At 37.0% G+C, this 26,855-nt stretch overlaps 1 protein-coding gene across 2 annotated transcripts; it reads right to left on the bottom strand.

The window, feature by feature from the left end:
- Positions 1-385: 385 nt before the first annotated feature.
- On the bottom strand, positions 386-26,855 carry LOC120958699 (lachesin). Of its 2 annotated transcripts, none has more exons than XM_040381669.2 (11): positions 26,679-26,855; positions 21,251-21,566; positions 16,071-16,174; positions 15,645-15,852; positions 13,991-14,149; positions 11,370-11,498; positions 11,125-11,262; positions 8,990-9,139; positions 8,522-8,575; positions 1,166-1,246; positions 386-1,074 (listed from the first exon to the last, which is right to left on the bottom strand). In XM_040381669.2, the coding sequence occupies exons 2-11, from the start codon at positions 21,351-21,353 to the stop codon at positions 917-919; spliced, it is 1,284 nt and encodes a 427-aa protein (XP_040237603.2). In that variant the 5' UTR covers positions 21,354-21,566; positions 26,679-26,855; the 3' UTR covers positions 386-916. The 2 variants fall into 2 exon arrangements, with proteins under 2 accessions (XP_040237603.2, XP_040237605.2); XM_040381671.2 differs by having other exon boundaries at positions 26,739-26,855.

Below are 26,855 nucleotides of genomic sequence, written 5' to 3'. Positions count from 1 at the left end.
GTGAGCTCGATATGCGTATGCTGGGGATATCGAGGTGTGTGATCCCCTTGTGGATCGTGGCAAAAGAGATCAAGCGCTTGTAGTCTACCCACCAGGTAAACGGAACACTAGTGAATGTGTGAACGATACCCACCGATAGGTATACCCCTCCAATGAAGAGGGTTTGTAAACGGATACGTCTTCCACTAAAATCTATTTGACACTGATCCTACCTGTATTATGTCGTTTTAAATATCTACTTCTGCTTCGTTCACTATTAAAAAAATCCAATCATTTGTGGCGAGCTTTAGTTTTTGCAGGTGCAGAGTATTTTTTTAAGCTATAAAGGGCAAGTTTTTGTTACAGCCCTCGCATTTGCGAGAATTACATTATATCACTTAATGCGTATTGTTTCGTCTTTCTATTTATTTCCATAAAAATATTTTATTCTATAACATTTTACCTGACAATAAGCGTTACAATTCGCTTGTGATAAGTTCCAGTTCCTTGTTACCTACATTTCCTCAATATGATACTCATGTACGCTTATAAAGCCGATGTGTCATGCATTTTTGTAATACAAGCATTAGATTTCGGTTGAGTTTTTCTTACTTTATGTTATTCTTTACTCTAAGGATATGTATCGATGTTGCTTTTGTTTGTTGGTTTGGATATAACTTATTATTGATAGCTGCATATTTACAATTACTAGCTAATTTTCTTTTCTAGCGTATATTTCCCTACTATATTTTCTTTGTATAGTTTGTAGCAACATGGTTTGAATCATTTAAACATATTTAATCCAATAATCTGAACAAATCAACTACATATAATAATAGCTTTCAACAGAAAAATAGCATCTGCTATGCCAAACTGAAACTGAACATTCGAAAAATTTGTTTTACTATTGGATAACTGTACTATCTCATTCTAAATGTCATGTTGCTTCTATTTTCCAACCAAAAAGCAAAACAGCTACAGTTATAATAGTTTTCATATTTCTGAATATCATTTCTTTCAAACACACAGCCCCACTGACTCCAGTTGTTGATATTTCGTAGCTGTCATCATTTCGATTACCACCTATTATTAAATCTGCATCCAAATTCGTGAAGAATATGAAAAGAAAGAATATGCATTATTTATACAACCAAAACCATTTCAAATTACAATTTTACGATTTTACCTTTTCTTTTGCTATTGCTATCCATTTCTTCATCGATGAAATCATTAGCTTCATAAAAATGGCTACCTTTTCGTGATTTATCTAAAAAATAAACAGTATAAAAATTAATCATTTTTCATCATTTTATGTGTAAATATACAATTTGAGGAGTTAGACACCCAATGGTTAAAATAAATTATTTATTATAGAAATTGGTCAAAATATATACACATTTGCATATCATTATCGGAATGCCTTAACCAAATGCTAACATTGAAACTATTTGATGTTTATATTCACACAATCTACGAAAAAACACAATATGTTTTTTTTTTGTTATCAGTCCGGCCCGCGAGAGGATTCGACTGATTTTGAAAGATAGGAAGTAACTTTTACTATACAAATTACTAAAAATCTTTTAAAATTAATTGTTTACCGATGTATAATGCAACTCTTATAATTACAATGTGCAATGACGGGCCAAGCAGTATGGTTGAGCTAGAGTTCAATATTCCCATATGTAATAAAAACATTATTTCAACAAAACCCTTAAACATTTCAGAATGGAGGAAGTGGCATACGAAATTGTGTATAAAGATCATAAACCAAAGTCTGGTTTTGCATGCGACTTTATTACTTTCGCCAACACAATACATCCAAGACAAAAATTGTGTAATGGTGAAAATAATTCATGCATTTTTGTCGTGATAATAATTTTTTCTTCCATTAGTTCTTCTAAATTTCACACATCGAAGAACAAACTTGTTTTTTGCTCGAAATTTGACCAATTTTTTGACCGAACATTAACTTTTATGTTATGTCTAAATGTCTTTTAATATTTTAAAATAAAAAAAAAGTTTTTAAATTCACAAATCATTGAAACAACACTCACTTTTTTTTATTTTTTCATTTTAGAGAGCGATTTTTTTATGATTGGACTCGATTTCAATCGTCAGTCGTATAGCATAGGAAAGGTAAACATTTTTCATACGTTTTATCGTTGAAATTAGCTGCGGCCATCTGTGACCCCGCAAATTATTTACCTTCTTCTTGAAAAGAGCTCGAGCGATTTTGACAAATGTTGTTGTAGGAGCCATACACCACCACCATGTAACTGCTAGGCATAAAATGGTATTTGAAAAAAAAACCAGGCATAAATAAAACAGTTTAAAAAGGACTGAGGATAGAAATCAGCACTTTTCAAAACCAACCGTGGAAAACTCGATTTGCTTAGCGCATTATACATTTAAAAATCGTTTTTAGTAAGCATTGTTCCTTATTCCGTTTTTGTTTTGATTGCTAACAATTGTTGTTGAAGCTGTTGACTACTACGCAATAAAACAATGTTGTGAGCGATAATTGTTAATTTTTATTCGCTGTCGTGACGACTTTAGTAAAGGGCCGCCCTATATAGTAAGAGCAATTGTATTGAATGTATACAAACGACAATAGCATGAGGAATTGATTTTCATTCCGGCGTTTGTGTGGCCGTTGCCCACTGTGCATTGCAAACAGTGCCATACGGTTACCACACTTCTCTTCCATTTGGTGCTGCTAGTGAAACCAACAGCTTTACTGATCTTAAACAGCTCAGTATATGTTGCTGCTACATGAGAGAAATCCTATTGACTTCTAATGAGAAAGTGAGTAAATGAAACATTAAATTGGCACACACATGTACAATATGAATAGTGACCAATACTTATCAAACGGATAACAAATGATAATTGAGATCATCGGATTGAATCAGTCATATAACATCTAGTTAATTTTAGAAATCGAATTACAGAAAATACAGACTGTCTCCGACCCCCTCGAATTTCATTGTTTCCTACCAAAATATAACTAAATGTTCGTGTAATGGTGCTTAAAGTGGTAGGTTTTACCTTGAAGTGGTAGGTTTTAAATTAATCATTTGAGATGATTTTAACTGAAGATTACAACGTAGTCAGTCCACCAGAGCCTGGCGAGCTTGATACGTTGCACAATAGCTCATTTTCTTATAGCTCGTCATTATAACGGCTCCTCCATTGTCCTTCCACACATACGGGGCAATAAATCCTTCTGAGCATCTTTCAAACGCAGCTAAGAGGATTTCGTCAGATTTGGACAGTGTCCATGTCTCAGAGGCGTATGTGAGTACCTTTACTATATAGGCTATATAGTCCCACATTCGTCCGTCGCATCAGGTTCTTTGAGGTGAACTGCTTTCTCAGGGTGTAGAATGGACTGTTGGCAGCCAGCGACCTTGCGCGCAACTCAGCTACCTTAATATTGTCGTTGCTAACATTTGATCCGAGCTAGGTGAATTGTTGATCAACCTCAAAAGTGCGTTCACCTATTTACACGTCATCCCTACATAAATTTGGATTTGGCTCTAGGAACTATTAAATCTAAAAAATCGCGTATCTCGGTGACTGTCTCTAGTGAAACAATATCTCATTTGTTACATAGCAACCAACACTAAATATGTCTAAATGGAAAGAATGTTTAGTCTAACTGTCTGAAGATTCTAGCGGTGTTCTCTCAGTTTGTCCTATATCCATCATGTTGACCACTTGAAACCACCTTAAGTTTGATTAGTCACTTTGGTTGCATCATACATTTGAAAGTTATCGAAGAAAACAGCAGAAACAGTCGTAAAATTGCTAGGGTCTAATGCCAATCCTGTGATACAGTCGTCAACTCACACGACTTAACATCATGTCTGTCATGAATTTAAACCACGTATTTTATGTCCCCCGTAGCAAGCACCTACTATTCAACTGCGCGGTATTTAAAGACCTTTTTAGGCCGGCATACCGCGCTGTAAGTCCACTAGTGATGGGAAAAGTTGGCAAAAATCCGGAGTCGACTCCGATCCGACTCCGATAAATTCGGAATCGACTCCGGAAGGTAGGTCCGCGCTGCAATATCCGGAGTCGTTCGGAATCGTCCGGAGTCGTACGGAGTCGCCCGGAGTCGCCCGGAGTCGGAGTCATCCGGAGTCGTTCGGAGTCGTTCGGAGTCGTTCGGAGTCATTCGGAGTCGTCCGGAGTCGCCCGGAGTCGCCCGGAGTCGGAGTCGTTCGGAGTCTTCGGAGTCGTTCGGAGTCGTTCGGAGTCGTCCGGAGTCGTCCGGAGTCGTCCGGAGTCGTTCGGAGTCGTTCGGAGTCGTTCGGAGTCGTTCGGAGTCGTTCGGAGTCGTCGAGCAACTCGAACGACTTAACAACATGCCCGTCATGGGTTCGATCCCCAAATAGACCGTGACGCCATACGTAGGATTGACTATCCTGCTATGGGTGGAAATCAATTAGTCACTGAAAGCCGACTGAAACCGACTAGTGGTACAGGCAGGCCTTGACCGACAACGGTTGTTGAGCCAAAGAAGAACAAGAAGAAGAAGGTAGTGTTTGGCATACGGAAATGAGTCAAAAGCTATGCAGACGAGTCGTTTTCGCGCCCGTCAAACGACTTTTTTCTAGTTTTTTACATGTTCATTACTTTAATGCTTTTTATTTAAACGAATGTAAATTATTTTATCATACATCATCATTACTTTAACTGACCCACGCCTTTTGCGACCATATTTTACTTTTGCTCTGTTAAATATTCAGCCCTTTTTGAACATGTTTGGCCAGTATGGATCGTACTCCCGATAAAATAATAAAATTTGGCTGACTAAACAAAATTAACTAAACACGTGTTATGCCATGTTTATTGAGACTTGTAATTAATTGCAAAAAAAACTGTAATTACTTGTGGTAAAAATTAACTGTAATAATATAAAACCGTTAAATAGAATATTTTCCGTAACTTTGATCTGATAGAAAGCTGTATATAAAAAACTATGGTCTCCGTTTCAACCAGCTAATGCAAATTTTTGACTAATTCTTTCGTTCAGTAAAAACTACCAAATGAAAACGCTCATGAAAAGTTGCTCGACCAACTCATTATGGCGGAACGGTCCATTCGAGAGATATAACGATACCATGCATGGAATGTCCGATATCATCGGATATTAGAAATGCTTTCGTTTCTGTTTTTGATAATATCACGTCAACATACATTTTTATATAATGTTTAATTCTTCATTCAAAAACAGCTCACAAAGAAGTTTTCTGCAAATACATTCTCTATTGGCTGTTGTTTTCGTATAGCAATAGCACTTGTGAATTTCCTGGATTCTTACTTGCATTATCTTGCTTTACTAGCCTAACCGGACTTTACAATATCAAGTCAAGATTTAACAAAGACACACTTTATGGTATAATTGATTAGCTTTTCCACCATAGAAATATCAACATTACTAAAACAAAAAACAAAAGCACACCCCAAATTATCATCCAATTTGCTACGCTCATCTTCTACACAGGAACATCCAATTGGATTTGTGTCAGATTTCAAGTTTTCATTTAACAGCACAACACATTCTCCCGATTAGTTTTTCCAGCCAAAAAAACTATAAAGGGCTAGTGCTGGTTTTATGTCTCGTTTTATTCGATGGTCGGAAAACAAATTTTACTCTGTCTGCAAACCATACCATAAGAAAATGGTAAGACATACATGAGAGACCTACGAGAATGCCTGCAAATCTCACGGGAGTTGTTTAGAGTCGCCTTCAAACGAACCTTGTTAAAGGGGACCAGCATTTGGCGCATTGGAACCGCCTTTTTTGTTCACAAACAAGAAAACACGTAGCACTGATTTTGTTGTTGTTGTTCTTGTTCTTTGACATTACTACAATCGTCAAATATTACACTATAACGCTTAACTAAGGCAAACAGTGGTTTTCAATACAACTGTTCACCACATCAAAAAATATACAACCTAAATGATTTCTATGCATCTTTAATAACTTTCGTTTTTCCACATATACATCAACAAAAATAAACTAATTATATATAGACAAAACTTTTTTTTATTCTTAACAGCTATATCCGCTAAACCTCTGAATACACGCAGATTATTTTATATATATACACACATATGTGCACAAACAAAGAAAAAAAAATCTAAAGAAATTAACGACAAATAAATTGTTAACAAGTATTGGATTTCTTTAAGAATGGCTTTTTTATTGTTATGGATTTTTTTTCTTCCAGAAAGAACGGAAAGAATTGTTTGTGAAAGCTTTCTTAGATAATGCAAAATTATTTTAGTATTTATAAATAACAGCATTCCGGTGCTATATTCATACGTCGAAACAAATACAAAATAGCGCTCAAATCAATTGGTTTGCACACAACTGTTTTTAGATTGCGTTTGCCATACGTTTTCGTTTTCTCCTTGCGACTGTTTGGCATGGAAACAAACAAACGGCAAAGTCCAAATGTACATGTAGATACGTAAGTTAATACTGACGGAAGGCCTTTGTGACCTATGAAGTCATAAAAAATGCTCCACATGTGTAAAGCCGTGTCTAATGAGTATTATTTCACAAATGAGGTTTGGCGTCTTGCGCCATCCGACTCCCGGAACCGAATTGACCTTACTGCACAGAGAATTACCGAGTTCGTGTATGTGTGCCCAGGCTTCTTTTGCTGAGCGTCTAGCGAAACAGAGCTAGCCGGCGGCAATCACAAATAACTTGTAATTTTCAACAATCGTACTATGCGGTCAACATGTACCTAATTGTTAGCCATCATCATTTTTGCTACAAAATGTGCGCATATGTTTTTGGCTAGCCAAAACAGTCGTACACAAAAAAAAAACACAGGAAACAGGAAATGTATTGAATCCCACTCCACACACCAAATTGTTCTAGAGCATACGATCAGCTCCAGTAAATATAATTAGACACGTCCTTTCGCTGACCTGTAAGCCGATAGAGTTCGTAAGATTTTACAGGTCATTTGCATGTTGTTTTTTTTCTCTCTCTCTCTCTGGTAACGTTTCCTCGTCGCGTCTATGCTGCTAAACCAAACTACAAGACTTGTATAATTTGTACGATTCATTGCAATATTGCTGACGGTAAGCTCTTCGCACAACTATTCATAAAGAGTAGGGAAATGCAAACCCCTGGTACCAACATTTGAGATTTACAAGGCAAACCATGTGTTTCAAACCCGCTGACCATTATTTGGTTTCGGTACGTGTTGAACAATTGCCTTTCTCCTATAGAGAATAGAATTTCAACCCTTCGGCTTAGTGTACCACAGTAAAATATACACAATTCCCTAGTTGTGTAGCGTTTAAACGCCTTTTCTACTTGACATTGACACCTCCACCGATGAAGGTATACCTTTCATTATTTTGAAAGAGGTTGCGGCTTTGGCTCTATTACTTTTGCTTCTACATCCCTTGCTACGCCATCGGTGGCTAGTAAATTTTACTAATTCCCCAACGAACCACTGCTGAGTGACTGTATTTTCTCAACGCCGTGCGATTGCGTTCCACTCTCTTCTTAACGAGTAGGGCTTTTATGTGCCATTTCACTTTCACTCAATTTTGCAGCGATAAACAATAATACACGCCAGCGAGACACTGATCGGCTAGGCGTCCATTCACATTTTTTATTGCATAGCCTAAACGCGTTCAGCGAAACAAACCTCTCCCTCAGCAACCACCTAGGAGTGCTTACCTTACCCCTGCTTACCTCACAATATAGTGCTGTTGAGCATTATTTCATTAGGATGACTATATTTCATAGCGGAAAATCTCGTAAAACCAACCACTGTTTTGGTTTAGTATGAAACGAAAATACGTCATGCAGATCATAAACGCTATGTCTGCCAAAGTTCTGGACGATTGTTTTGATCATGCAGCACATGCGAGCTCAAATAAAATGTCTTGCAACACAGACGCGTCTGTTGGGTGAAAAAAAAACCCATTTGCACAGTTCAGAATTATATTTTTATTGTGATTAATGATGAACTCGGTGGTTAAATCACTGCGCTAATGCTCCTGGATACCAGTCACTATACATTGCACACACAAATATCGCACACGACAGTCAAATGAGCATTCGCACACTTCCTCTCACTACACGCGCTTTGTAATTTGAACCCAATTTTCCCACACCGTGCGACCGATCTGATGGCGGAATAATTGCTTTGAATTATTATAGAAGGAAACGCACACCAACGGCATCAAGCCGATGAACTGGTTGATTGCTCAATCACAATAGTATGTTATCATCATTAATCTTGATTTGGTTAATGACTATTTTAACGCTGATTAGTACAATTTTTGCCAAATATTTACAGCACTTTTGGCTAGTGAAGGTTGTATCAAATTATAACACTAATGAAGGTTTACATCAACTTCAACAGGTAGACATTTATTTGCTTTTTAAAACGTTCCACTATTTTTACCTTCCCTATCAACCCTTCTATAAAAACTAAAAAAGTGATGATTTTTTAGTACGTGACATAAATATTTTAATGTTAATACTTACTTCTTCGTTTGCCATCCACTGTTTCCACTGAGTTGATAGCACTTTTTGGTAGCTCTGTTAAAATGAGAAAAAAAATTGATAATTTTAATAACAACACTTCTCCTGAATTTCAGAAGAATATATTAAAGCCTAGTCAAAGCAGAAAACGATCATATTTATTCGAAACCAGACACAGGCATTTCTGCACTATGCGATTATTATCACTAATTCGATAAAATGTTCAATTTGAATGTATGAAAAACAAATCAACAAAAAAGTCTTTTGTTCTTACACAATGCAAGCTCTTGTTTGTTAGGTACGAATAACACTAGCAGAAATTGTGTTTGTTGCCTGAATGGCGAAATAACGCCAACCGGAAAAGAATTGCTTAAACGGTCTACATAACAAGATTCACCATAAAAAAGAGGGACACTTTCGCTAGCGAACGAGGCTCTTTGCTGAAGCTGTTAGAAAAGGAAAAGAGCTTACTGTATAGTTTGATGGTTCCGTCGGTTTCCCCTAGGGAATTTTTGGCGATACATTTGTAGGCACCAAAATCGGCTAGGCTCACAACCTTGATGCTAAGCTTCATCACCACTTTGTAGGCATTGTCTATCAGAACCGGCTCGTACTTGCCACCTGGAAGAGAAACAGAGAGAGAGAGAGAGAGAGAGAGAGAGAGAGAGAGAGAAATTGGAAACACAAACAAAATCACTGCTTCGTAGCAGAGAATACCAAAAATGGTATCAAAATCGAAGATTCAGACGTACATGCTAGACACAAACTACTGTTTTTCACACCTTCTGTCAAATTTGCATAATTATTCAAGTTGGAGTTACCTTCTCTGGATCTGTCCAACTATCAACTAGGATCTTTGGCTCAACTGCGAATAATTTGTTCATAATACATCTGAATTCGCATACGTGTCGTAATCATGCTAAACGTACATATTTGGGTGTCATAAATGGGTACCTGTTCGTATCCTACTTTCATCTCGTTCCTATCCACAATCTTCTAAAACAAAGAACATAGCGGCTACTTGAATATGCACACCGACAAATCCGTCTAAATCTTATAATAGTGACACCCTATATATACGTCTTACATCAACGAAACATTCGCCGTATTTAATCCTTTCGCTAGCCATTCGCACTAAAAACGAATTCGTTGCCTTGCAACGCCACGTAACGTAACCACCCTTGAAGGAGTCTAATAATGTGGCATTAACCTAATTTCAACCCAATTAAGATATTACTTTCGACACAACCATATACCGCTTTCACGGTATTCTGACGATGGAGTGAAAAGGTTGAAAATGAAAACGCAAGAAAAAACCAATGTCAAACCGCAACCACAATCTGGTCGAATAGAACAAGGAAGTATCGGAAAACACAACGGGCATAAATTATGCTTATCAATTCATTTATCCTAAATCCAGTCGCCTGAAGAAGGTAGCCCTAGCCTGGCGTATTCAGTTGGGAGGGTTAATCTCTTTTCGTAGCAAACTTCACAGCAAGCGGAATGGAATGGTTTCGAGGAAGTCAAAGGTTCGAATCAAAAGGAATTAGTTGGGATTGACTATATTTTGCTGTCGTCATTAACACTTGTTTGATTTAAGTCGGACTTTTCCAAGTATTGTTTTGAAATAACACCTCAAAAATACGCGAAACAAGCCTAACTGTCATGTCTTCCAATGCTCTAACAGCAATAAAAATACAGGCTCAATGCTGTTTATTAACTATATCAACAGTCGTTGTGTGAACACGTGTTATTCTGGACAATGTATTATGATGCACTAATATGCCCAAACATTCAATTGCTTGTGGGGTTTTGAACCGAAACGCAACTCCAAAATTGACATTTTCAGTCCGCGTTATGCCGAGTGTTGCCCGTTGTGCAAATTAAGCCTATATTTTGGAAACATGCATCGTTTCGCTGTCGTGTTTGTGGTACGCTTTTATACTAAATTATGTTAGTTTCAAATATTATTTCATAGCTACGGTTTCTAAGTGCAAGTATCAAAGATTCCATTCATATCTTGTCCATCTAAGTTTCACACTGTCACACTTCAAATACGAGCCAACATTCTTCCTTCACCATTCCTTACATAGAACAGCCGCCGTCATTGAAAGCACGTACCCCGTAATTGTGTGTTACGGTTTCATTTTTCCCAAGGACAATAAGAGCAAAACAAACCGACCTCTTTCCCTACAGCTCACCTACATGCTGTTAACATTCACTTATCCTCTTATCACTACTGTGTAGCTACAGCAATACCTGCGCTTTGCGTATCTTTACCCAAACAGTGAGTTTCGTTCCGCTATTCCCCATCCACGAACATTCGCTCATTTTACGCTTTTGCTAAGAAAGTAGAGCTTCGTTCATTGTTTCTCCCTCAGCACGTAACAGATACGTAATCAATGAAACGTGATATGTAAAAATTATGATAAGAAACTATCTGACGCAAGCTAAATTTTCATTCTGTGTGTTGAATATAGCTCAGCACCAAGTACGCCAACAAACTGCACCAAGTAGATACAGCCAATGGTTTTTAAAACTCAAAAGGAGATTTCATACTCTTGCAAAAATATTGTACAAATTATATTATTATATTTAACACTTACCTTGGGGAACAATATCTCCCTTCTCGCGGGTCCAGTAGTTAATTGACTTAGGGTACGCTTCCGAGTGACACTCAAGAGTCATCCGTTGACCTTCAACCGCTCCAACCAGTTGATTAGGTACCCATATCATAGGAGGAACTACGAGCAAATAGGGGAACTGAATTATTCCAATCCGATTCACCTCAAGTGCCATCGCATTCCGTAATCGCCATATGGTATGCGAATACAGATCGTATGATACTTACAGTGTACGATCAACATTACCCGTTTGCTTACTGATGGTGGTACTCCATTGGACGCAATGCACAGATACGCACCCATGTGCAGTCTGTTGACTTTTGGTATTGTAAACGTTGGACCTTCGACGGATGATACTGAAAGCGGACAATAATTTAACGTCAAAGGAAATCAATTAATGGAGCCTCACATATCACATTATATTGTTGTTCATTGTAGTACTCAGAAGCTTATGTAAGAATTACCAATCCTAGTCGCACCAAAGCAAATATATATTACTATATGGCTTGATACCCGGTTCGTTGAAATACTTATCTTTCTTGTTTTATTCCCAAATGCGTTCACATACTCTTTCAAATGACAAAACAGGAATGCGCCCTGAATGCACCGAAGGTGCAAATAACAACTGGAATTTTCACACAACCGCAACATAACTCCTAAGGCCAAAGACATAAGGTGAAGAATTCGTAACAGCATGCGTCTTCCTGTTGCTGACTGAAGCATCGATGTGTAAGGACGGAAAAAGGGCGCTTACTTATACTAAGAGGTGCTTTGAGTTCTTCCCTCAAGGGTAGGACTGGTGTGAATGATAAATTTTCAATTGGCTGGAAAATTGGATCTGGGAAATAAAGTTGTCATAAAACAAAATTATTTTTCTGTTTCGTACGCTATTTGGATCAGCTATGCCATTCGACACTATTGTGTGTCTAACCCATGCTTTGGGAGAATCATATTCAACTTTTATTTTGTTTGCTATCTAATTCAAATAGAAAAGGGAATTTTCTTTACTAGAATATGAACCAACATGCCAAAACACCAACAATTGTTAAAAAAATATCATGCTTAGGTCATTTGACAAATTCCTATATAATGTGTGTAAAGGTTCAACAAAATACTAAAATTGGTTACAAAACTTATTTTTCTCTTTAAAAAACACTTTGCATTTTATTAGCTTCTCGTCTCTGGCTTCTTCAATCATCATCCATCACCAAACTAGCCACTACAAATATCTGCATGAGACAAGCATGGGAAAAATGATTCAATCGATTCCAAACAACACGACTTTGCGACCTTCATGTAGAAGGTCGCACGTTTATCTCTCGTTCCGCTCCGCCTATGGCTGATTTTGTATATCGGCCAATCCGCATTTGGTTATATCTTGATCAAATAACAAAGATCTACAAATATTGACAACACTTCTTTCGAACCTCTTCCTCTCCGAACAGTACCGTAACGAATGAGCTCGAAGTTTATTTCACTTACAACGAGTTTTCCACTGTTATCCACGGTCATGGCTCATTGATCCGTCTTTCACGCGTGCAACCATGTTACACAGAATCGACCACGGTTGTCCGGGCCAAGTGGCAACAATAAAATGTGAAAAGTATTTGCCAACTGTCGACGGTAAATTAGCCCAATTACACCCAATCTCACCTTTTGCCTCCATTTCCGCCAATGTTTCCGTATGTATGTTGGGCGTGCCTATCCATGGTTTTGTGCTCGTGTATCGCTTTGTTTGCCAGTCATGATGCTTCCAGCTACATTTACCAAACAAATAATTCATTTGCACCTATTCGTTAGCTCGTCTGATGACCGATGGGATTGTGGAATTGGTTTCGGCATACTGACAACGATTAGGCTGACTTTCTCGTTTCCAATCACCGAGCTTTCGTTTTCAATCAAATCAAACTTAGCATGATTGGCGTTCTGAGTGTACCCGTGGTGGTTAGTTGTTTATTTTTGTAGCATAAATCTCTTTCTTGTCTGTTGATTGTACAAAGCTTTACTAAAAACGAATAATAAGAGTAGACTGCCAACAAAATTCATTCGTCGAGGGAATTTTGTTTGCCAAACGTAACCGCTTGCACGTTTGCTTCCCTACCCTATACCTCCCTATTTCCACTGACCGTAAAAAGTTCACAAACGCAACGAGCTATTATTGAAATTAAACTCATCTCACCGATTCGTATATCACTCACTGGTTGCAAACATATCTGAAGTAATTCGAGCAGTGGTGCTACCATCAAAGACGAGTGGAAGGAGAGTAGGTGGAGATAGGGGGGGGAATGGAAATAAAATGCCATTGATAAACAAGCATGATGTACACTCTTACCAACTCCCTCACATTGCAAGCCAATAAATTATATAGCCCATCAAATATCATTGCTTTACATCTCGACGCCCTTGTAGCTTCCAACTCTCGTTTTTTATTCCAGACGATACGGTTAAGCACATCTTTATTTTGTGTACTTTTTTTCATTTTTAAGCTCACTCATATGTTTTACACTCACTAGAAACTACGAGTATAAACTTGCTCTTTTTTTTTTGCTCAACATACGCCAAAAGTTTCAAATTTAATGGCTGTGTACATAAAAATACGATACAGTTTAAATTTATTGCAAACCTTCACCAACCAATCGTACTAGTTGGCGGGGTTCCTTCAGATCAACTTTGCGGTGGCTCTACGGTTTATTACGCCCACAACTCTGTACTCAGCACGGCATGTTGTTTTATCACTCTTGTATCGCGCACAAACACATTGGTAAATCATTTAGTAGATTTATACTCATTTTATTTATTTGTGTGTTGCACCTGTTGGGATATATGATGAGAAGAAGCATCAGCTTACCTTGTTCACCGTCTTGAAGTGAGATGTTATCTCCAGCCTCACGGCGCCACACAATTGCAGGGGCAGGTGATCCTACAGCAGCGCATCGGAGCGTCACGTTGCTGCCTTCTCGTACCACCATGTCGGTGCTCGTTGGATAGTCCAGTATGTCCGGTGGCACTAAAATTCCCAGAAAAATATCACCATGTTATGGTTATTGACAGGATCTTAACAATATACTTTCAATCCTCCGATTTCAATAGTTCCAAGGCTATAAACTGTTTTTTCGCAACTTTTTCTACTAATCCTTTTCGACTTCGATCAATTGACTTTTTCCTTCAATCTTTTCATCTTCGTGTCATACCGGTAACGCTTTACGACTTACTGAAGTTTAATTTTAACACATAGCCTGTTAGTCAATCCTTGCTTCCGCAGCACAGTCTGAATGCGAATCGATCCTCGTTTGACCTTTATATGCATTGCTGCTTCAATCACTAATGGTCAAATTGAAAAGAAGCGATGCAACGAACAAAAACCAAATACAAACACATGTACTCTTTTTGTTCCCATTTAATTGTCTTATTTTGTTTGTATGCAATCATTTGAATTTTATAATTCTTTAACCACCATATGCGCTTAGGCTTAACACAAAAACATTATCGTGTTGCCATAATTGTAACTTAAAAAACACACGAGTAACTTTCCAAAAAGCGAATTCTAGCAGCAACCTTCTACATAACCTTTTCTCGAGGCTGCACTTTTTCATTTACACAAAGAAAAAACAAAATCACTATGATGACAGTGCAGAGGCGTTCAACACGTTTAAACGTCACAAAATGCATAACTCATATACTTTCGTGAAAAATGGCCGCTGTGCCTGGATTCGTTTGCTTCATTGTATATGCCTATATGGGTTTTATTTATCAATTACGTAACACGTACATAAAGGAAAGGAGGTATCGTCATACGTTAGTTTTGTTTTGTTTGATCGAGTGGATCGTACATTTCGATTTTTGTGCTAACAACATTTTCAAAGTGCTAACAATATCACTGTCAATGCACTAAGAGCTACCGTTTGATATGTATTGCTTTCTGGTACAATAACTAAAAAGAGGAAATCAAAGTGTAAGACAATTCAAAATCTAAACATAAAAAGGTATATATTTTTGCAATAGGAGAGAGGAGTTCGATAAAATACAATTTGAATATAACGTTATTGAAGACCGTTTTTACCGTTAGTTGTTTATTCAACTCTCTGCGAGAAGTTTCCTTGTGCTTTTAATGCTTTCGTCAAGACGGCTGGTTTCGTCAACAAAAATGGGCTGCTCATGAGATATTCCCGTGGCATAAGGTGGCCAATTTAAATATATCGTGACTACACGTAGTAACTCGCGGTGCATAAGTAGCGTCCTGCACATTCCAATTCATTCTTAATTACAATTCTCTTTCGATAAATGCACTGCATTCGTTTCATTGGCGGAAAGCCGGTAACGTTGCAATTCACATTACATTGTGACTCACTGTATTATTTGAATATGGCTTGTATATTCAAAGAGTCCTCGCATTCGGATAATGTTTAATAACTTAACGTATGGAATAATTTCAGCACTAACCCTTGATTGAAAATGTAAATTTGGTGATATCATACTTTCACAAACTTTTCATAAATATGTACCTACAACATCCAAGTAACCCATCTGACTTTTCATAGGATCCGTATTGATTTGGCACATATACCATCCTCGATCTGTTTCACGGATGTCCTTGATGCGTAGTTGCCAAGTTTTTTTCTCAGTGTATGTAATTCCAATGCGTTTGTTTTTCGTAATGACATGATTTTGGATGGTAAGGATAGTCTGCGTGTCGACCCGTAACCAAGCGACCTATTAGCAAATATAATGTAAACAATATATATTAGATAAGTAACTATGATATGGTATATAATTCTAAACACAATTGAAAATTATTAAATTATATAATATGCATTAATTTATCATTATGCCCAGAATCTTTTGAGAAATCATAAAACTTAAAATTTTGAATTTAACTGATATTGTATTTCATAACAACCATTATTTAATTATACTAGTAGTAATCAAACCTTATAAGCACCTAAATCATGCACTACACATGTTAAGGTCGCTTCGCGTCCAACGGCGGCGGTAACATTAGAGATGGGTGTACTGAACTTCGGATCGGTTATCACTGAAAGTTAATAAAAAAAGGGATTATATTAAATATATTATATATCATAGAATATATATAATTCCGAACCATAACATAACAAAATAACATCTCGACCGTTCTATATTCTAGTCTGGTCCAAGACCCAGCTACCCATACAGGGGGTTTTGCTTTGGGTTTACTTATTATTCACAGATAATTAGATCTATTGTTGGACAAAGTTGGTCTGTACTATACAACAGCATTTCAAACCAGCTGTCTGAGAAAAACAACTACAAAATTATCTGTTTAGTTCTCTTTACATTTATCATACCACGTTCATTTCAATATGTTTATGAGTTTCACGTATATTTTTTCCCGTTTAACAGACCAGACCGTGAGTCTTTTCTCCGTAGTTTTTATAGGTAACATTGACAAGAAAACGAGAAAGAAGCTACATCATCACGCAGCTGACAATCTATTAAGTAGTCTAGTGGTGTATTGAACCCAGCTAATGAAAATCGACGTTTAAACGAAATAATTGAATACAGAATGGATGGTGCCATATACGCTTTGAAATGATGCAAAAACCAACCTACACCTAGTATGGTTTTCTATGACCTCAGTGGGATTGAAAAAGAGAAACATCATCCACAGCCCGATGCATAGTGGCTCGACTCGATAATTCGAGTATCCATACTTTGCATACACTATTTCATCTGCCACAGTGAAACTCACGCTCATGCCGATGAATGCAAGGAGCTATTTGATTTTCCCACATAGCCCATGTATTTGTTTGTCTGCCAATATGCAAGCAGTGGCCTAGCTAAACTACACTTAACACAAGCCAATGCTTGGGTGCATCGAAACCGAATAGTGTGTTCCTATATCAATTGCGTTCCAAATCTCGGAAGTATGAATTTGGGTAGCGTTCAGTATTCTGGCACTGCAATTTATGTTTTCATGATGATACAAATGCCGTAGGTTTGCACATTGTACAAATAAACATTTAATGACACTTTTCGGATTGAATTTGACACTACGCGTTAGTAAGCGTATTTTTTTCTGTGAGTACTAATTAAAACTATTTGCTAGCAATATGCTAAAGTTACATATTAAACAGTTTAATATAGATGTATAAAATGATTTTTATATCATGAGGCGAAGTATACGTTTAAAAAACTTTTACTCTTTTACTAAAGATTTGTTTTACACTTTTACGTTTTTTGTCCATTATAAGCTATCTCTAAATTCCGAAGCCATCAGGACTTATTCGTTCTTAATTGTGTAGTTTTCAAAAAGAGTTTCTAATTTCCATACTTTTGCTCCCTTACCCCTTTTCAACCTGCTATTATGCTTTTGTTTTTTTGCGATCATTTATCGTTTTTTTTTGTTCTTGATTTGTTTGAGCGCTGTAAGCAAGGAAAAACAAATTGAAGTGTAAAAACATATCCAAATGTCTATTTCATAGCTTTTTTCATTTACTACCTAAATGATTCATACTTAAACACCAAATTTAGGTTTATATTTCTTGTTTCCAAACTAAGTCGATTTTAGGGCTGTCCCGTGGTACAGCCGTCAAGTCGAACGACTCAATAACATGCCCGTCATGGGTTCAACCCTAGAATGGATCGTTCCCCCGTAGCAAGGATTGACTATTCGGCTACGTGGTACTGAATAAAGTCTCGAAAGCCTGTATAGCCCGGCGTGTTCGCGTAGGACGTTACGCCAAATAGTAGTAGTAGTTGAGAGTCGATTTAAATTTAACGTGTAAATAAACCTCATCTTCGTAAATACTCGTGTCGCAAATACATTTCACTTTTCTCTCTTGTAATAATAGAAAAATTATTAAATAAATCATATTCAACTAAATGCACAAAATCGTGTTTATCTCCAAACAAACAAATTAATTCCGCTCTACAATGATTCTCAACCTGATGAACGATTTGAAATGCTATGAATTGTTGAACAGACCATACTAAATTTCGCTTACAATTTATAAACTCTGCGCTTTCACACATGCTTTGATGGACATAAAAACGGTGCTAACAGATCATCTCTGACACAGCGCAAAGGGCAGCAAACAGCTGCAGGACAGAATTATTTTACAACCCTACTGCATGCATGGTGGTCAGAGATCACCGTAAGGTACAAAAACAGCAATATATAATAAACTGAAAAGCAAAAATCTGCCCTCAATTTATGTAATGGATTTTCTCTGCTCTATATTCTCTCTTTTGTCAGCCCATTCATCTTTTTCCATCCGTGGGTAAGCCTTCGAACAACTGGACGGCTTCTCCTAACACTATGAATGCGTCTATACAGAATGCGCTTTGCAGATTCACTCTGCTACTCGTCGGTCTGTTGTTCTTTGAGTGGAAAATTCTACCAAACATTCCATCACTCTCACTCCTGTCATAGTGATATGTTCACAACCTTCTCAGTACCCTGATCTGCAAGCGTTCAGGTGTAGTTGCATGCGTACGTGTATGCGAATCGGAAACTTGAGCAAGCTACCTTGGACCATCAAAAGGCTTAACCAGTGTCTCTCACTAAAACACGAAATGCTTACGGGCGCCCAACGGTCAGTATGCGTTAGTTTTTAATCCCTGCCACAAAACTTTACTCTAATCTGTGGTGCAAGGATTTTTTTTTACGTTCACTACCAATAGCGACCTACACTGACCACATGCGACAAGGTACGCCGTTAAACACTGGACCAGACAACAATTTCATAACTGCAGCTCATTCGACGATCGCACAAAAACAGTTTTTGTGGGGTCATGTGAAATATTATCCAAGCTCAACAGCTCCAATACTGTCCTAAGGTAAATAAAACTAATCATATTAATTAGAGCGTTAGGTCCAGCTTCTCTTACGCCATCGCTCTACTCGTCATTGCTAAATCTGTTCAAACGAGAAATCCTGTTACAATGATTTATTTTATGTTATAATGTCGTGCAATGTTTCCATATTCGCCTCTTATCTTAGGGGTTCTCTTAGGTATGAGAACACGTAACGAAGTAAAGTAAAAGTATGAACGATTCTTCAGAACGGTTTTAAAGCAGTGTCTCTTTCCATCTACTTTCCAGCAGAAACAGATCTACAAAAATCTACAAGGTTTAGGTTTGCAAAGATTCTTTCAAGTTCTTTTTTATTCAAATTATATAGCCGACAAGTGTGCATGTTTTTTTCTGATCTACAAAGTTTTAAGAAGTTTTAAGTTCTAATTTAAGGAAAAGTTTTTTGGTTTTTGGGAATTACTTCCCTACACTACAAATTTTACGTTAATCTAGGTTAACGTTAACTCTTAAGTCTAAAACTTCCCTAAGTGTTGCATTTTTAAAATAACTATCCCATAGATTTCAGCCTACACCCATAGAGTAGTTTCTTACATCTCAGCACGACGGTCAAACCATATTTACGGTATTAATGTACTGGAAAATATTAAACATATGTTCGCGTTGCAACATAAGTACAATAAAATAACGTCCATCCGGTATGATTCGGCGAATGAAATGTGTACTAGTGATTTTGTACTTATTGAAATTATCACACATTTAACAGGCACAGATTGATGCAGTAAATTGTGGAATTATCAGTTATGCATCAGGGAAAACCACGACGATGTATCATCTCTTCTATATGTGATGTATGTTCATGATGGTAGTGTAACCAGTCAAATGGAGACGGCACCTTCTATATTCGCAATGTGCGGTTTTATGTGGACTTTAGCCAGTAGTTAAAGCTAATTTTCTTCTCCCTTCACCTCAACCAATACATCCAGTATAGCCGAAGTGTAATATTCAGATATTGTGTCCAACATATCTATTCCCCTCCAAATCGACCAATTATTATTCGGATCCAGACGAACTATATCAATTACAGAGGGACAAGAAGAAACGTCAATACATTGTTTTACATTCATGTCACAAAATGTGATAAGAATGTGTACACATTTGCATTTGGCTGCACGATTGTACAGCGGCATCGGAAAGCATTGCTGTTTTCTACGTATGTGCAATTAAATATATGCCCACTACGCCATTGCTGGCTGCGCAGTTTCAAATCAATTAGGCTGTTCGTAAAATGCAGTCCTTGTATCTTTCGCAACAGCGATGCCAACCAAAAACCAAATGCAGTACAATGGTTACAACAGAATTGGATTTGTCCATTTATTTTACATGTTCATTACCACACTAACAGTTCACCACTCAGCTAAATATATTGCAACACATCACGTTCTTCAATTTGGCTGATCAGAAGACGATAAACAAAATTGCAATATTTTTTTCAATTTACTTCCTGACCGCTGTGATGTGATGTAGTTTTAAAGCGGTTTTATAATCAAATAAAAAAATTATAAAAACCAATTTGTGCGTGTTTATGGGTATTCCTAATATTAAATATATACGGAATGTAATAATTAATTATTTAAGTTTGTGTCTTATTTATATAAAAATTCGTTTGCTTTTTTCCATCAATTATATCAAAAGAATAATTTGGTTATTGTTTTACTTTTAAGATACCTGTGAGGCCATTATACAGCATTACTAGACTTAATTCAACGACAGTTTGATAGTTTATTTTGCAAGAGCTGTAGCAATTATTATTGGACCAGTGCACAGCGGTCAGTTTGGATCAATTGTCGAGATAAAACGCTTTGAAAAAGGATACTTTTTATATGACTTTTATAATTTTTAACTTCGAAACTATTCATTATATAATTGCAAAAGTTCGGATTCATCTTAGTTTAATCATCAGTTATTGAAAAAATCAGTACTTTATCAAAATGAAATTCCACCAAAAGTGACAAATACTAGAACTAGAATACAAGAAGAACACTCAAGAGCTCAACGGAAACCATATAAGCATACAAATGTGTGAAAGTAATGTTAAAAATATATTTTTTTGGCAATTTTCATACATATATATATATTTACCAAATGCAACATTTAGGGAAGTTGTAGACTTAAAACTTAACGTTAGCTTTGTAGTGTAGGGAAGTAATTCCACAAACCAAAAAACTTTCCCTTTAATTAGAACTTAAAACTTCTTACAACTTTTTAGATAAGAAAAAAATCATACTTATTATACATCATATTAAACAATACTAACCTGTTACTTCGGAAAATAATGCTGGACGAATAAATATACAAACTAATAATATTAGCCAAAATGTATTAACTGTAACGCAACAAAGCATTGCTTTCACACGCATCAAGTTCGTACTGAATAAAGAATTAATTACACCAAAACACTACACTGATTTTAATAAATTCACATAACCACATTTCACTTCGATGATAACATCGTGTCTTAGGTCACCAAAAAACTATTCCTTTTGAAGCTTGATAATATTCAGCCTCCAGGGGTTTCCTTGAGTTTTTATGCAACATCGTTTCACTTATTTGAACTACTCAATATGATGTCACTGCAAGTACAAATAAACATAGTTCATTACACATGGTAAACTCTCTGGCGATTATTTAAAATATGAATGATTATTTCATACGGAGTTGTCACTCAATTTAAAATACATCTCTACTAAGAAAACTTATTGCAAGCTAAATATTTAAAATCCAAACTAAGTATATTTCTACAACCTAAAACAAGCCAAAAGTGAGTGTCGTATGAGGTTTCCATATTAGAGAGGTTTGAAGTTCTTGCGATCGTGTAGGGATCATTTGATTTTTTTAAAAGAAAGGCTTATGGCAACACATATTGTTCCAGTTTTTCCCACAATCAAAATTAAATTTTCTACAGGCATGTGTAGAATAAGATTAATTTTTTTTCAATATTTTTGATTAAAAAGCTTTGGTCTTCCAATCCTTTTTTAAGCCTACTATATGCACTTAATACATGCACTTAAATTGTGTTGGCCGCGGCACATGCATTTTCAAAGACAAGTGATCCGTGATTCTTAAAAGGTAAGCGCGCACTGATGTAGGGGATTGAAGGGCTACAATTGAAGCATATTGTTACTTTACGTTACTCTGCTACTTATATGATACATGCAATGCAACCTGGATTATACAAGCAGGTTGAAACAGAATAAATTCCAAAGGAAAAATTTATCAAAAAATCGTATTATACTAAATACAATTTGATTAAAAAAACTGGTTCCGTGGTAAAGTTGTCAATTTGCATTACTCAACAAACATGTCCATTATGAGCTTAAGCCCCGTATGGAGTACATGAACAGGTTACAGCTAGCTTAGCTCCCTTACCCAGGCCTAGACTGACTACGGTCATTGCGTGCATCCAAACGAAAAGCGTTTCACATATAAAATGTTCAACATTCAAATTTTACCTGTCATTTGAAGATAATCGTGTTTGAAGATGTAAGTATTTAATCTGCATTATTTATAAAAAAGTTTCCCAATTCTTTTGACAAACATAACAGTTTCACACATTCATCCTATCCTCACACTCTCTGACCGCATCAACAACCGATATTTGCATATATCTTCCTTGTTCATCAATTGGCTGCACAACGTTCCCTTTTAGACATCCTGTGGTTCTCCTACTGCATACTAACCATTTGCTCGCCGTCCATGAATTAGCCAAAGGACATGCGTTTAACGCCAAGAATGTTCTGCCATTCCACTTATAAAAAAAATCTAACACTGCAGGTTGAAAGCAAGTGCTAATCTTCCTAGGGGGTCAATCTTCTTCGCACTTAGCAGCGCTATGAATACAACTAACCACACTACTACTAATACTTGAGAAAGTAGCATTCCACATGGATGCGTATAAGCAATCGATATAGCACAAAACAGAAAGCGTGTTCTAGCATCGATCTACCATCTGTCCAATAGCTTAACGTTTTCGAGTGCAAATCATCCTCGTACCAGGAACATAAATGACACACCGGGCTAACTGCTAACGGCTACGGCAATCAACACTTCCAAAAAGGTGATTGCAGGTGGTATAAGAAGGTCAGGCTCGAGGCCAATGCGCTGGCCTTTAGCTCCGACACTAAAAAGGGTCCGTTTCGATCCATCCCGATAATCGGTCGCTTACGGGCATCATCTGTCTACTGCCAGCTGAACGGTTGAACGAGTTTTGCATGAGCAAAATTTCTTGTTTTCGCATCAATCCCATCTCGCCACGATACCAATTCGGTGTTCATCGAAATGCTGGGCAATGTGATCACGATGTCGATGCGTTGAAACTCATATATTAAACGAAAACACCAACACAAAACTACTCGATCCTTGGTGACACCGATTGACATGCTGTTTTGGCGGCATCCAGCACCTCGTACGACGCGTAAAATTACCAACGAAAGGTGTTACAAGGAAGAACCTCAATGTTGAAATGAACTTTGGCACTTGATTAACGCCAATAACCGGACCATACCAAAGCATGCTCAACACTCAACTCGTTGATATGATACGTTAAGCACGGTAACCGCTCTCTGGATAAACTTTGTCACCACAATCACAAAAAAAAATGCAAACTTTTCGTGATCTGTGCTTTTGATATGTTGATGTGAGCATTTCATACGATGCTATGGTACCAACATCAGAGTTACACTTCACTTTCGCCAGTAAAGTATGACAGTAAAATTACACCACATCAGAAATGTTTGCTGACCAGTTTTGTTTTTCAGTTTACTGTAGGAATTTTTAATCCATTTTTCTAGCATCTTCCGGCATTTTCACTGCTGTTAAGCACCGCATTTCTCGGGTTTCCATCTGTAGCAAGCTTGTCGTACACTTCTGCCATGCAAAACCAGTTACGATGCAGTTGGAGTAATGCCAAGGCGAGAATTCACATCGGGTCTGATTTGAGGTAGAGTATGGAGCTCGCGAGGAGTTGGCAAAATCAATAGAACTAGAGCTTAAGAGCTACGTTTGTCAGCTGGTGGTTGCGTTTCTCGTTGTACAAATTGATTTTTTTTTCTAATGAATGTAAACACCAATGCCTAAAGTAAACTGCTCCCTTGCTACTGACATGACCCAAAGGGTGTTCAGTCAGAGAAGTTTGTTGGGGTTTCATGCGTCTAGCACACGCACTATAATGATTGTTAGCTCATACCATGTTTTGCATGTCATCATCAATATAAATTCAACTAGCTTGTTTCAACTGGCTTGTCAATCACGAGCCTATTACCAACAGTATAATGCGCTGTAATCTAACGTTTGATGGACATTTGCGTTAAAATTTACATTTCAGACTAGAAATGTATTCAATAATTGCATAAAACGTCGTTTTAAATTTATTTTTGTAGCAATTTTAATCTGTGCACGTTTAACCTGTTTAACCTGCAATACTCAGCCAAAATGAAAACTGTACAGATGTAAACTCATTCCTAATACTGATGTTTTATCACCAAATAATCATATTAATATACTTTTAGTAATCTAGTATCAACTGAAATAGGTCTCAATTAAAAGTGATAATATTGTTTTTATTCAATTATAATGACAATATGATTTTATTACAAGTACATGAACATTGCATATTATGCAATAATATTAACATATTATGTTACTACATGCTAGGATTCATGATGTTTTTACATATTCTTAAGGCCTACACATTTTTAGCTTACTATTTAGCTTTTCAAAAAAATCCTTGCCAACAGTACAAACCCACTAAAACTATTAACTAAATCTGGAGCTGTTGCAATTATTATGCATCATGTTCTATCACGCGGAAGTACAGGCAATAACAAAACGCAACTGCACCAAGAGTGCCAACTACAGCATCAATTATACTCCGACATGCAACTACACAACAAACGCGAACAACAACTGTGTGAATTATGCATAATCGTTTTGGGGTTTGAATATTTCAACATATTCAAAACATCGTACTTCTTCACCCATGTCCGACGGATCAGATTTATATCGCGCAACAAAGGCCAAACTTCACTACATCATACCAGCACCATCTGACAAATGAACTCTGGGATTCGGAAAACAACATTCGGATAGCTCTATTCTGTAGTATACCTCATTCACCATCTTTAAACATTATAATTGACATCGTTAATGTATGAAAAACTAACGAAATGTACGGTGCAGTCATTTTCAAGGGATTTTTGCTCGTAGGACAAAATCTGTCTAAATTCAACGTTTAATTAGACCAGAACCGGCGTGTAACGTTACGAATGAATATTATAGTATTTAGAAGACCAATTGGCATCATATGAGCATACACTCTGCATAGCCATTTTGTAGACGAATTCAGTTTTAATAACCTGGGGTGTGTCATAGCTTAAATTATTAGTAGCCTATCATGACTTTCAACGATTCTTAATTTTCATTAGAAAATTTTAAAACAACGTTTTTAAAATAACCGAAGCTCTTCCTTTGCAATAAAACAAATCGTTGCCGTTATGTATTCTCACTACTTATTTTGTACTTATTCCATTATGCGAGGATAAGTGATACTTGGTTAATAAAACATGAAGTGTATATACTTGGAATATTGTTTTAAATGCTGATTAGTTCCAGGAAATATGCCACGCTTCAGAAGGAACCAATGTGATTGTCCAGTGGTAAATTACAAATAATGGATTGTCGGACAAGTTTGTTTGAAATGTGGTCGCAATGGAACTGCACGTGATATTTGATTGAACCTTAGTTCTCTTTCATTCTCAGAAGTAGTGCTGCAACGAACACATGGGAACACATGGGGTACTGCTACTCATATCGTTTGCTTCTTTGATTCTGACTCGCCAATACTGGATAACAAACTAAAACCTAATGGTAACCTTTTTTTCCTATATCCTTCCATTGTGTGATTACTCTTCTGGCGCCAAAACCTGAGACACTAGTGGAAAATGTTATTGATTTTTTTTCACCAGAAATAAACAGCACATTCAAAATTGTTGGGCATTGTTCCAACATAAATCAATTGATTGTACATCTGCCTTACCAATACAACCGAAAGGTAATGAGACACCTTGGCACCGGTTGGCTGGGTCCGATATATTATTCACACCCCTTTGTAGAAGCTAAGTGAAATGAAATGCTGTAAGATAGAGGTTACCGATTGACAACACCTGATAACGCATGAAACTTACACTCACGTAGAACTTGCGAAAGAAAATACCGTCTCTAAATGGCAACAACAAAATTATCGGTTTTAAAAGCAATTTTTGTCATTTTTAAATTTGAAAATGAAACAAGGTACACGTGGCGTAACCCACTGGCTCACTAGAAACACGATAGTGACACATATACACACGCGATATCTGAGCGCAAGGAAAGGAACACACGAAAGAAATTCCACAAATTGGAAAAAGTCATACACGCCGGAGATCGTTGAGAATAAGTTTTTAGCCTCCCCACACAGCCTAGGAAAGTAAGAATGACTTTTCACTAAAAAACTCAACCACACAGAAAACAACACACAACACAAGAAGCGACGAGCAATATCTCTGATTCGTGACTAAATTACAGTTCCTTGCCAAATGGGAAGCCGACACAAACTTTTATGATGGTTTGTTTTAATTCCAAACAGCACACCACGTCACGGAACGATTTCAGCCCAATCTGAACACTATCAAACGCTATATTTTACATACACGGTAACCGCAAAAACTAAAACCCAGCACTCGATCAATGGCGAAAGCAAACGAACGCACAAATGAGGAACGGTTTTGTATTTTTGTTTTCTAATAGTTTTGCTAGTGTGCAACTATACAGTTCCACCTTTTGCCACCAATCCCGTCAACTAGCACAGATCGACTGGACTGCTATGA

The sequence above is a fragment of the Anopheles coluzzii genome, chromosome 3 (genome assembly GCF_943734685.1).
Source record: "Anopheles coluzzii chromosome 3, AcolN3, whole genome shotgun sequence".
Classification (NCBI taxonomy): domain Eukaryota; kingdom Metazoa; phylum Arthropoda; class Insecta; order Diptera; family Culicidae; genus Anopheles; species Anopheles coluzzii.
The sequence above is the reverse complement of the archived record's forward strand: the minus strand, read 5'-3'. Positions and strand labels throughout refer to the sequence as shown.

Bases quoted from the DNA above. Each gene is read 5' to 3' on its own strand.
- LOC120958699 (XM_040381669.2), bottom strand. From the start codon at position 21,353: ATGCGTGTGAAAGCAATGCTTTGTTGCGTTACAGTTAATACATTTTGG. The intron at 15,853-16,070 runs GTTTGATTACTA...ATTTGCTAATAG, and splicing joins ATGATTTAGGTGCTTATAAG to GTCGCTTGGTTACGGGTCGA. The intron at 11,263-11,369 runs GTAAGTATCATA...ATTTGCTCGTAG, and splicing joins GGTAATGTTGATCGTACACT to TTCCTCCTATGATATGGGTA.